The 13354-nt window shown below is 44.1% G+C and overlaps 1 protein-coding gene across 1 annotated transcript in view; it reads left to right on the top strand.

Annotated features, from left to right (window-relative positions):
• ATP11A (ATPase, class VI, type 11A) overlaps positions 1-13354 on the top strand; it is an 88242-nt gene that overhangs the window by 67282 nt on the left and 7606 nt on the right. The window contains exons 21-28 of the mRNA XM_006770679.2: positions 122-224; positions 473-618; positions 1370-1429; positions 2220-2347; positions 3193-3328; positions 9425-9490; positions 10560-10663; positions 12539-12704. Of these exons, the coding sequence (XP_006770742.1) occupies positions 122-224; positions 473-618; positions 1370-1429; positions 2220-2347; positions 3193-3328; positions 9425-9490; positions 10560-10663; positions 12539-12704 (909 nt within the window). The remainder of the gene's footprint in view (positions 1-121; positions 225-472; positions 619-1369; positions 1430-2219; positions 2348-3192; positions 3329-9424; positions 9491-10559; positions 10664-12538; positions 12705-13354) is intronic.

Here is a 13354-nt window from a genome sequence, read left to right as displayed (position 1 = left end):
CTAAGTAAATAATTTTTTTCATTTTTCTTACCTAACTTATACCTTCCTTATTTATACTTAGTTAATGATTAACCTTATCAAAAGTAAAACAGAGAAGATCAATTCTGTATTTCTTTTCCAGATTGTTAAATTAATCAAATTTTCAAAAGAGCACCCTATTACATTAGCAATCGGTGATGGCGCAAATGATGTCAGCATGATCCTGGAGGCCCATGTGGGCATAGGTAAGCCTCTTCTTTTTTTATTTCCTGCGCATCTTGGTAACTGAGATTTATCACTTCAGCTAACAAGAAGGGGATACAGCCAAAGGCAAGATCATAGGCTTCAGATGACACAGGGCAGCATCTGGGACTTAGTACGTTCATGACTGAGAAATCTCACAGCCATGGTTGTATCTAACTTTCTTATTCCCATTTTCACTTGCATGTGGTTGAGAAAGTGTGTACTCAGCACATTTATTCTCTTCTCATAGGTGTCATTGGAAAGGAAGGTCGTCAGGCTGCAAGGAACAGTGACTATGCAATACCTAAATTTAAGCATTTAAAGAAGATGCTACTCGTTCATGGGCATTTTTATTACATTAGGATATCTGAGCTTGTGCAATACTTCTTTTATAAGGTAGGAAGTACTTCCTTGCTCCTGTCACTGTTCAGTGAAATATAGTACCCGCGATGGAATGACACATTTGACAGATGCCTTAAGGCAGCGGTTCTCAACCCCTTTGGCGGTCGAACAACCCTTTCACAGGGGTCGCCTAAGACCATCCTGCATATCAGATATTTACATTACGATTCATAACAGTAGCAACATTACAGTTATGAAGTAGCAACGAAAATAATTTTATGGTTGGGTCACAACATGAGGAACTGTATTTAAAGGGCCAGAAGGTTGAGAACCACTGCCTTAAGGGGTGATTTATGTAAAAATAGAAGTAATTGTCAGCAAGGATGGGGCTGATCCGAGCGCTTTTCTCCCATTCACACGATTTCATGTGGAATCAATAAGAAGATATCAGTTGTAAAATGAATGAGAAAGGGGCATTCTTTTATGATTCCTTGAACTAATTCCTTATTCATTATGCAATTTGATTCTTTCCTGTTTACACTGACACCACTCCTTCCTATCTCTTCAACAAATTTGCTTTTACATTATCTGTTCTCAGAGTTACCAGAACATGGTCACATATGCACTGTAGGTGCTATTAAAAAAGAGAAAAAACGCAAAGCCCATTACCTGCTCCTGTGAGAATGTAGGACACTTTTGGGTCACTTTCCCCAGATAAAGTGGTGTCCCGTGGACAGCCTTGGAGGAACTTAGATGCCTCTTCCAATGTGCCCTTGAACTAACAGGCATGTGACTTGTCTTTCAGAATGTCTGCTTCATTTTCCCTCAGTTTTTATACCAGTTCTTCTGTGGGTTTTCACAGCAGGTGAGTCCTAATGTCTTAAGTCAGACGCTCCCCATGAGCCTTCTCTCCCTCCCACATGGGGGTGGCTGCAATGGGGGGAGAGTAGACAGCAGAGGCATCAGGCCAGATGGGGAGGGAGGCCCAAGTGCCCGCAGCAGCCCATCAGCGGGTGGAGAGAAGGAGTGGCGTGGAGGGGCCCACGTCTGCTGACTGCAGGCTCTCCTGTGGGGCCCAGCGAGTAACCTGCCTACCCCAAGCCCGGGAGAGCTGTGTTGGGCTTTCTGAACGGACTGAATCTAAATCTGAGATTCTGTCTTGGTGTCTCACAATTCATTGGCTTCTGACACTTTCAGGTGCCGAGCAGAGGAATGCAGGCCGTCTGACGGGGGAGGAGACTGTCAGGGCCCCTCCTTTCCCTCGCTCACTTGTTCTCCTGTCCTGCTCAGATGGGCTGTGGCCACCTGCTTCCATCTGAAGGGTCTGGCACTGGGGCAAATGGGAGCTTGAAGATGGCTATCAAAATTGCAAGCTTTTATGCAACTCTTTTTGTTGCAAGTTTGCAGTGGCGAAATGGGGTGGGTCCCCGTCGGGCCTTCTCTCAGCCATGATTTTACTCTTGACTAGTTGACATCATGAAGCTTTGAAAATTGTCCTGGTCCTTCTAAATCTGTAGAAAGAAGGCTCTGTCTGTATTTCAGAATGCTCATGTTAAAAGTCTTTGCAAATTAAAAATGTATGTTTAACAAAACAATCAAAAAAGTTTAACGAGGTGCATGGGTGCTGTTTTCAGTGGATGTTCTCCTTCCTGCAGACGCTGTACGACACCGCCTACCTGACACTGTACAACATCAGTTTCACTTCCCTTCCGATTCTCTTGTACAGCCTGATGGAGCAGCACGTCAGCATGGACACACTCAAGAGGGACCCTTCCCTCTACAGGTACGAAGCCGCAGGCACACTTGCTTTAGAGCTTGGAGAATAATAACGAGGCAGCCAGAGAGTGGTGCCTCCAAATAAATGTCTGGTTGAATTACTTAAAAACCAGAAACATTCAGTGTCAGCTGATGCACTTGCTTTTACCGGAGTCCTTACGCAAGAATCAATGTAATTTGACTGATTATACTTCAAATTTAGATAGAAGATTTATGTTGCATTTGAAATGTACATATTAAGTCAGTTCATATTTTGCCATATTGTGTTTTCTTTACCATGCCTTTTTTTTAATTTGTTTACCATGATTTTTGATAAATTACGAAAAGACTGGGGTAAGGATGTCTATCCCCTTATAACCCCAGTGCATCTATGACCTAAATTATTCTTAAAAAACCACATATGCTCTGCTTTATTCAGTGAAGTGGGTGGGGGGTGGAGTTAACAGATCTGATTTTGGTGTGTTCTTTTCTGCTTTTTGAAAAGTACGTTTTAATAACAAGGAAATGATGTTTGTTATTTCAGAACTGCACTTCAGGATGTCTGGCATATGTCTGTGTTACAGGGGTTTTTTATGGCTTTTTAAATTAAACTTACTGTACTTCAGAAAACTTTAGATTCACATGTGGTTGTAAGAAAGAATACAGAGAGATTCTGTAAAACTGGGACACCCACGTAGGATGGGCGGATGGTGCCCACGCCCGTGCCCTGGTTGTGAAATCTCTCCAGTGACTTAGAGGCCCCTAGTGGACACAGGTGCTCACTGCAGAGCACAGTGGAGACAGCGGGGTCCCTGGCCGAGGCCTATTTTAATGGAACACAGCCACTATGTTCTCACTGTTTTCCTTCCACAGAGATATCACCAAGAACGCTCTACTCCGCTGGCGAGTGTTCATTTACTGGACATTCTTAGGAGTATTTGACGCTCTGGTATTTTTCTTTGGTGCTTACTTCATGTTTGAAAATGCATCTGTGACCAGCAACGGACAGGTTAGTACTGAACTGGGTCTTGTTGACTTGGCTGCTTGGGAATAACCCTCGATTGGTGTTCCATCCGGGGTCAGTGCAGTCATTCAGCGCAGCCTGTGGGGTCTCCTGATATTTGGGTCTCCAGCTCCCAAATCGCTTACAGGTCATAGCACGTCAGTAAAGGCACTGGTCCGCATACTCGGCTTACTGTGGGAGATCCCCTTCCTGAGGGTTTTCAGACTTTGTTTCTGTAACTTGTATTTCACCATTTATTATTTATCTAGCTGTTCAGTTAGATCCACCAAGCATGGCTTATTTAATATGGGAATTTCGTATTTAACACATTTTCCCCCTTTTTTTCACATGTCCTTAAATGTCCGTTTCCTTTGCAGTGAGTAGATTGATAGTTTCTAATAGACATCAGCTCTCAGGTTGTTGCATAATTTCTAGGGTTTGTTTTATTTGTATCTTGATTTTTTTCTTTTTGCGACTTCCTTTCCTTCCCACTCTCAGATAATGACTACCAACACACACATGGTAAGACAATTGTGGGTGTGTCCTCTATATGTTTTTGGAGTGCATTCTAGATAAATATTTCTTGAAAATATTTTCAAATTGTGACCTCTTCTGTGTGCTTTGTCAGTAGAAACACTATTAGCTGCTGCTCCCCTCTCCTTCCTGTAGACGAAGGTTGTATTAGAGAAGTCTGTGTACATTTGATCATTGTACTTGGTGTTTATCTCTGGATTTCTGTGTCAGGATTGCCACTGAGTCAGTGACGGTTTTCAGTTTGACTTGTTTGAGCTTCCCTTTACCTTACATTAGAGGCAACGTATGCAGGCATGCGGGGCCTGTTGGGGACACTGCTATGAATGTGGCAAACCCGTGCTACCTGGGACAATTGCAAAAGACATGGAGCACATGTCAGAATTGTGCCCTACCTGAATGTTACGTATTTACCTATCCCTAAAAATAAACACTGTTGTTGATGTAAATAAGGGTGGCTTGTGAACAGAAGTTTGCTTCATTTCCTGTTTGACAGAACACTTCTCCCTATGTTGTCCTCCTGTGTGGCTCATCTCTTAGAGCTGTTGACTTGACACCCAAAGGTCTTGCTATAGGTCCCATGGAATTTGTTTACCCATTTATTTGTTTCTCATTTCTTGTTACTAAAAGGTGCAGTTATCTTTCATTATAACGTAAACCAGTTTTTGCTAAATTGATCTTGAGAATTTTTTAAAGTCTTCTTTCACTCTTCTACAAACTTTGCATTTTTCTGGAATTTGTTCTTTGTCTTAGTTTATTTTAATTGAGTAATTTCTGGATGCTAGCAGGCCATAAATGTCATTAAACAGAGCTGTCGTATTGTTCTTTATGTTTCTTTTATAAGATTGTCCTTATGGGTTACGCTTTAAGTAAGCATCTCGTATATATCTTAAAAAGAACTAAGCTTCTGTGTCCTGAGGATGAAATTCCAGGACCGTGATAGCCAGCCGATACGGAAGTAAGTGCCATTCATCAGGCACTTTATTTGTAGTTCATGTTCACAAATCTTATCCTCTCTCAACTGCCATCGCCCATATTTGTAGTTGAAGAAACTTCACTTCAGACAGGTTAAAAAATGTGTACAAAGTCAGGTAATTAGAACTCAAACCCAGGATATTTGCTACAAAATTACAGTATTTGTTGTAGTCCATGCTGCTGCTTACCAGTAATTGTTTAATCTCAGTGTTACATAGTAGAATTATAGGTGCGCCTGAAGAACCTAGAGGGAGTGCTGGTTGACCAGTGTGGTGGGGCTTAGAAGTACAGACCCATAGAGAGGCCTTGCCAACGTGACGTCTGAGCAGCATCTTCTCCTCCTGCTCCAATTCCAGTAGCCCTGGTGTGTCTCCAACCAAACTTCCACCAGCCACTCCTTATACCGCCGTGGCTCAGTGGATGTGGTGCTGTTTTGAGGCCTTGCATATTATCCAAGGATTTCTACCAATTCTTGACTTATATCCTATTTCCTGTTTCCTTAAGGATGCCCTGAGCCCCTACAGATCCTAAATACTAACGTCTCAACTTCTAGAATGATGCAACACTTTTATATCGCCCATACTTACCACTTGCATGCCTTTGTTCAGCCATTATTGGACAAAACTATTTATTAGAATTTGAAACAATGACAGAAAGAGAGACCAGGGTAAAGAAAACACAAGTTGACCTGTACCACTCCCACTAAGAAATCCCTAGTGGGTGACTTGCCACTCACTAGCCAAGAGCTGTGAGAGTCCTCTGCTCACTTGCCTGTCATGACAAAGATTGAGCACGCATAATGCACATCCTGTCATATGAAAAGCTTCTGAGACACACAGTGATATTAGGAAGCAGTACATGGGGCAGTTGGTGCCAAATAAGGTATTTAATGTGAGGTGTTTGTCTGTCTATAGGTATGCATTTTAGAGGCGAAATTTGCTCCAATTCACTAGTGCTATATAGGAGGTAAATAATCTAAGGACCTAGAGTTGTAACAGCAAGATGAATAATACTCATAGCATCCCTAATTATGAGTGGTAAGGGTGTAAAGGACCTAGTGTGGACACTTACCTGTGTCACTAGGAAGACAGGACCTCCAAGAGATTGGCATAGTCCAAGGCCACTCCAGGTCAAGTGCAAGGCCAAGGCTGCATGTCTGCTGTTGTAGCTCTACACACACACACACACACACACACACACACTGTGCCTGGGCATCTCCAGAGGGAGCCTTTCTCATTCTGCATTGTTGATGCTTAAATTTTTGTTTGTTTGGGGAGAAGAGTGTTAGATCACTTGCAGAACTAAAAGTAGTGTCATAGGCTAGTTCTGTAGTAATTCAAGTAAACCTGCAAAATGCCAGTAAATACAGGGTAGTCTCAGGTGACTGATGGCGATGCCCTTGGTTCTAAGGTGGCAGGGCAGCGTGGAGGTGATAATGCTCATCACTGTTCTGATGGTGTGTCCTGACAAACGAGAATGCATCTTCTTGGTGGTATAATTAGGTGCCCTGTTTTATTGATTGTCAGTAGGGGAGGACCACTTTTTTAAAGAACTGAATCATTTTATAGGAATGTTTATAAAACACATGTAGTTTTGAGAGAACACTAGAATCATGGATACCTTTTGAAAAAGGGAAATTCACATAGGGGCATTTTCTGCACAGACGTCATGAGCCATAATTACTTCTCAAATGAGAATGCTAAAGCAATGATTATTATTGTTGAACAGCAGGGTATTCCTACGCGAACACTTGAAAGTTTAGAGCATGGTATAATATGAGGCAGTAAACATCCAGGTAGCTGCAATTTGAGCCATTGCCAGCCAGTGGAGCAAGGACAAGTTATGCCAGCAGACTTGGTAGCAATCCGGAATCTGTGCATGAAGGAAATGTAATAGGTGTTTCTTGTGGCTATGATCTTGAAAAAAATGCAAGTCACGTTTGTTGTGGGATGTTTTTACGCATAAAAATTAAATTGGTCTGGATCTTAGAGCTTTAAAAAGCAGGAACATTTCCTGCAAAATACCCATCTTCAGAAGAGAGAGGAAGAAGTGGGAGAAGGGATTAAATGTAGATCTGGTGGAGTGGCAGGCTCCAGAGACATTCTACGAAATTCTCATTATCATCTGAGTGAGGCTATGAAGTTAGTGACATTCTCAATGGAGTTAGCAGTTAGGAAATCAGCCTCATGGGGGGGCATGGGAGCTAATGAAACTTGAAAAAAGATGGTCCCTCCAGACAGTTCTTTGAGAAAGAGGGTTGGTATCCCAACCCTCCCACCACAAAATCCATAGAAATAATGGCAAACAATTTTAATAATACATTTTCTATTAGCAGTTAGCCTAAGGGCTTCCTTAAAACAAATAAGAAAATTCAGAGGAATTTATAGAGATGTCACCATGATTGTCTATCTCAAAGAGCCAGAAGTAGCGAGAGAGCATAGGTGAGGGTGGAGCAGATCCCAGCATTGCCCAGGGTTCCAACCAAATTTTCAATTCTGGGTTCAAGGTAGTTGTGCTTTGTTGCTATTCACCTGTAAACATGACAGCGGAGGCCCATGTGTTTTACTGGACTAGGCATCGGGATGCCTAATTTGAGATCCCAGGTCCACCATAATCCACAAATACAAGAAAACCTGGCGGTGCCCTAGAGAAGTACCCCCTTACCCTCTAGAGAGAAATAAAGAAGTCACTTGAGTGGCTGAAAGCTTGTTCCTGATTTGTGATGCTGTTGGAGATATCCTATCACTCTTCTGTGCCAGCTCCATTTCCACAATTTGCTATTATCAAACACTTTTTAAAATGAGTTCCAGGTTTCCTGCCCAGCAGGGGTGGAAAACAAGTGGGCAGGGTGTGCCAGGTCCCACCCATGGTGCCCGCATGGGATTCAAAGCCGCCCTTCGCCTTACAGCAGGGTCGCCCCTCACTTTGGCCAACAGCATCGGCCTCCAGTGAAAACAAAGCAGAGCCACTTTCTCTCCAACACCCAGCTGGCCAAGCATTGTTGTAGCCCTCTGCCAAGCTGCAGCCAGACTCAGTTATAAATGTTCCCGCCTCGGAAGTTAAGCATTGAAGGGAGAACACATTTTTGAGGATTTCCCAGCCTGACCATGAATTGCCACCTGGGGCCAGAGAGCTCTTGGCTGTGGGTTGCCCAGTGCAATTAGTAGGCCCCTGGCCTCTGCCTGCTAGATGCCTGTGGCACCTCTCCCCCCACTCCCCCCACCCCCCATGGTGACAGCCAAAAATGTCTCCAGGCACTGCAAGTGTCCCTTGGAGACAGAGTTCCCGCACCCCCTCCCCACTGAGCGCCACTGGTGATTGTAGCTCCGAGTGACAGAAGCCCGGCTTCGCTCATGGTGCTGAAGTAAAGAATAAAGTGTAAAGAGATGCTCATTGGGGGCAGGATCCTTAGGAAGCCTGTTTACAACAAAGTCCTAACACGTCACTTAGTTTTCCTTCTGGAATTCTACCAGAGTTCCTACCTCACTAGGTATATCACCAGATGGGTAGCCTACACATTCATCTCAGTCGAGTCACATGTAGTTGAAAATTTGTATTGCAGTTTTTTAAATTCGTTGTGAAATTAAGCTTTATAATCTGTTAAAGAAGGACAGCAGCGTTTTCTCAGCAGGGTTAGTGTGGAAACCGGGAAGAAACGTACTCTTAGAATTGCCCCCCGAGGGAAAGAAGTGTCCGGCAGCAGGTGTTTTATTTTGCTGTGTCTTTGTCTGTAGGTGGGAATGTGCTGTTTTCATGATGTGACCCATGAGTGCTTCCATCCCACACCATCCCCGGCACCCTGCCCGGGTCCTCGGGTGCCAGGAGCCCTGCTCCCTGCTCTCGCCTCTCTGCAGCCCCTTCCGAGGGACTGTGGACATGTCTGTGGTTCTGGCCATCAGACTGGCTGCAGGGGGCCTTCACGCAGCTCTGTCTTGTCTGCCTCATTCCTCCCTTTCCTGCGATTTTCCCGAGGAAATCCTAACCATGTGTCGCACATACGTGACGTGGTTGTTTTCACTGGCTGCTCACTGGCAGAATGTTCCAGCGCTTGCTTTTCTTCCGAAGCAGACAGGTCTCGGACTTGAGTCCGAAAGAGAATAGACAGAAACTCTACTGAGTATATTCTTGAACGTGCAGAAGGCGTAGAACTGGGTAATCGGGTAAATGTCGCTTCGACATGAAACTCGAAACAGAAAAGCCAGAGTTAGCATCATGCATATGTAATACCTGCTCTTCAGTGTTTTTCTTGCTCCCAGTTTGTGACGTTAGGACTGATGTGTGTTGACAGCACCGAGGGAGCCAGTTTGGGGGTGACAGGACTGTCAGTGTAGGAAGGGCTGTTTCCACCTCTCAGTCACTGCCTGGCCTGAGGGATGGCACTGGGGAGCGGGGGGTGGGGGGGGGGGGGTTGAGTGCCCAGGGTGTTCACTGCCATCTCCTTTCACTTTGTAGTAACAAGACCTAGTCCCTGTATCTTGGGGGTGTGAAGTGTTGGCGCAGGACAACAATGAGATGTGTGCTCTAAACACTCTCGTTTGAGTGTGAAAGGGGGGAAATGCGTATTAACGAAAGGCTGCCTGGACTCTGTCCCCACAGATATTCGGAAATTGGACCTTTGGGACGCTGGTGTTCACTGTGATGGTGTTTACCGTCACACTAAAGGTAAATTCTCCCGTGTTGGTGCTGCTTCTTCTGGCCACAGTTAACCCTGGCGTGTGTAGGTCTCCCCGTCTTTGAACTACAAATCTGTTCCAAGTTACAATCCACACTAGCACACAGCCCAGATGGGCACCTGGGCCCAGTAAAGGGGCTTCTTACCACCATTCAAATGAGTGAGGCCACTCCAGGCTCACCCCATGATCCAGTACACAGACCTCCAGAATTACACAAAAGGCAGATGCAGGAATGAGCCTTTTCTTTTTTTTAATTAAATTATGTATTAGTTAAAGTGGACATACAATATTATATTAGTTTCAGAAGTACAGCATAGTGATTAGACATTTATGTACCTTATGAAGTGATCACCTCCATAGGTCTAATGCCCATCCCGTAACAAACATAGTTATTACAGTGTGATTGCCTATAGTCCCGATGCTGTCCTTTACAGCCAAGGCTACTTGTATAACGGGCAGTTTGTACTTATCAATCCCTTTCACCTTTCCCACTCATCCCTCAATGAGCCTTTTCTTTGTAAAAGGATTCGGATTCAAATTATTTTCATTGGCAAGCCCACCTGTCCCCCAGTATAATAAAAAATGCACTTGAACTGAAATCAATGCATTATGGAAAATCCAGCTCTTTTAAAAGTCAAATTCTATATGGGACATTATTATGGAAGTCTCCACACCTATCAATCTGCGTTTTAAAAAGTGATACAAAGAAAACCCAAAAGTAATATTCTTAGTAGTAACATAGCCAGTACCTTAAGCGATCGCCCCGAGTCCCTGCTGTCGGAGAAACACTTCCCAGTGCGTTTCCTCCGGATCTGGGTGAGAGGTACTAGTAATGCTGTGATTACAAAGACGTGACGTCACACATTCTCTATCTTCATTGGAAGAATAAGGGTTTGTTTTCCTTGAGCAGTTTCATGTGGACATTTTGGCTAAAATTAAGGTATATTAAGGTATTGGTTGGTTAGTTGGTTGGTTTCATTATTTTCTGGCTCTCTTTCCTCGCCATGGCTCATGTGACATGTAGATAATCCCACTGCTCATCACCTTTTTTCTTTCAGCTGGCATTAGATACACACTACTGGACTTGGATAAACCACTTTGTCATCTGGGGGTCGCTGCTATTCTACGTTGTCTTTTCCCTCCTCTGGGGAGGAATCATCTGGTAAGAATGATAAGTAGCATATAATCATTATTACCTTTATAATGATATTACCTTTATATTAATAGTCCTGCAGTATCTTTCATTGAGGTCTCAAAACACATTTTCCGTTTAAACTCATTCCTGTGTGCAGGTATTGGTTGAATGCGTGCTGTGTGTAAGGCACTGTGCCATGGCAGGAATGAGGTAGGCATGGTCCCTACCCCTTGGGCCCCACATTTTCAGTGGTGGCAACATGCTGGATAATAACTTACCGGGGTTTTGACAAGTGAGGAACAAACCAGATGCTATAGCTAGGGGCCTATTTCACACTGAAGGGCCTGTAGGACAGGTAGGGCCACAGCCCCAATCTGACAACAATGGAACAGCATCGAGGATTTTAAACAGAGGAAGTGGCAGAGTCTGGTTGCTGTTTTAGAAAGACCACCGTGTTGAAAATGAACATGAAGCAGACAGGACATGTGCTTTAGATATTATTGCAACAAGGCATTCAAGAAGCAATGTCGGTTTGGTCAATCCTGATGAGAGCAAGAAGTGGCTGCATTTGACCTGTGTTCTGGTACTGTCACAAGCACACCTTCGCCCATGCTCTTCCTACCACCAAAAATGCCCTTTCCAATTAGCCTTCTTCTTGAGCTCTTATTCATCCTTCAAAACCCTGTGGTTCATTGTCCTCTTCAGTGCTTCCCTCGAATCACCTCACAGACGGTTCCGCCTCGTCCCCTAAGCATTTATTCATTCTCCTGTCATGAAGGTACCATATTGTTTTATAATTCTCCTGTGTACATTTCTACCTTCCCCGTAAAGCAGAGCATTTCCTGAGCAGGGCTGGGCCTAGGGGAAGGTAAGTGAGGAGGCCCCAGTGGCTATGACCTGGGAGGGAGTGCCTCTTTCGATTAGGCCTGGCTGGATGTGAGTCCAGAAGCAATATCCTCTCCACTTTGCAACTTCAATATTGAGCACAAGTCCTGAGAAACAGGGGGCAGCCCCTGAGAGTAGAGAAGCCTCTGTGATCAACCTTGTCCCCATGTTGGCCGTTGCTGAACCTCTCGTTACATTACTGCCCTCTCGTGACCAAAGCCATGCATTACATGTTCTTTGCGATCTGGAAATAGAGAAATCTTAGATAAGTTTTGGGTGGGTTTCCAACAACCCTGTGCCAAGCTTTAAAAATTCCCTGAAATACTAGTGAACTTTCCCAAGTTATTAAAGCTGCAGCGGAAGAGGAAAATTCATCCTGAAAACTTCTCTGACTGGCTCCTGGGCCTTGGGGTTTAGGGATCATGAAACTGTAACTCAGGTTCAGCATTATACCAATTGCTGCATCCTCTTCAACTTCTTTTATGGAGCCCAATATAGGTATTTCCTTTGAGGTATAGATTTGCCTGACAGGGAAGCCATTTCATGCTCTGTATTTTTATAGACAATTTTAAAGAATTTTATGGCCTAAGCTTTAGGTAGTTAACTAGAGCTCTGATGAACAGGACCTTTGTAAATCTTCATGTTAATAGCCATTGTGATTCTGAGATACTAAAAAAATTACCCATTTTAATCTTTTTAAATCCTTTTTGTGATTCTGAAACTGAACTTCAGGGACTTATTTTCCCTTTGGGATGACTTCATACAATCCCCTCCTCTTTTTCCATTCAGAACACCCCAGCGTTATAGGGGAAGTTCTCCATCACAGTAGGTCTGTGATTGATTCGAAGCAGGCAGGTTCAGTGGCTTGCCCAGTGACCATCGGTGCCAGAAGTTAAAGCTGCCAGGACTAAGGGGTTCTTTATGCCAGTGGAGGAAACAGAGCGGGATTTCAGCGTTTCTCCTGATGATTTCTGACCTGCCATCCTGTGGTTTTTCTTCTTTCCCCCAACGCTCCAGGCCATTCCTCAATTACCAAAGGATGTACTATGTGTTCATCCAGATGTTATCCAGTGGCCCTGCCTGGCTGGCCATCATCCTGCTCATCACGATCAGCCTCCTTCCCGACGTTCTCAAGAAAGTCCTGTGCAGGCAGCTGTGGCCCACCGCCACCGAGAGAGTCCAGGTACCCGGCTGCTCCCACAGGGGCATGGGCGCTGCAGTCCCAGATTCAGGGCAGGACATGGTCATTACCAAGGGGAGCATGAAAGGTTTGGGTTGAAAGCGTCATCAGTACAGGTATTATAATAAATTTCATGGTAGATGATTTTAAACATTAACTTAGGTAAAATTCAAGATGACCAATGTTTAGACCTAAGCAGCTAGTCAGCTGAAATAAGAAAAAGATTAAGCCAATACAAAAGACCAATTATTTCATGTAAATCTAAAAAAGTGTTTTTAAATCAATCATTATTTTAAAGATAAAATTGCATTATTTTTAGGGATGGTGAATTTGGCTTAAAACTTTAGCATTTACACTGGGAAATTCTGGTAGTTAGTCAGGCTACTTATTTTCCACATTCCCAAATTGAGGCCAATAAACTGAATTCTGGATTCAGGTAAGAAGTGAGATATGCAAAGTGACCAAACTGGCATAGGACACCAGAAGGTGTCACTCAGAGCTTTCCAAAACCACGCTGGCCCTTCCAAGAGCTCTCAGGGAGGGCACATCCCCCATCCTCTCATCCCTGAAATCTCAGGAAGGGCACGACCCCCACCCCCTCACCTCTGCAATTTCAGGGCGAGCACAACCCCCATCCCCTCACCCCTGCAATT

This window comes from Myotis davidii, unplaced genomic scaffold (assembly GCF_000327345.1).
Source record: "Myotis davidii unplaced genomic scaffold, ASM32734v1 scaffold242, whole genome shotgun sequence".
NCBI classification, from domain to species: domain Eukaryota; kingdom Metazoa; phylum Chordata; class Mammalia; order Chiroptera; family Vespertilionidae; genus Myotis; species Myotis davidii.
This window is presented reverse-complemented; position numbering and strand designations above follow the sequence as displayed.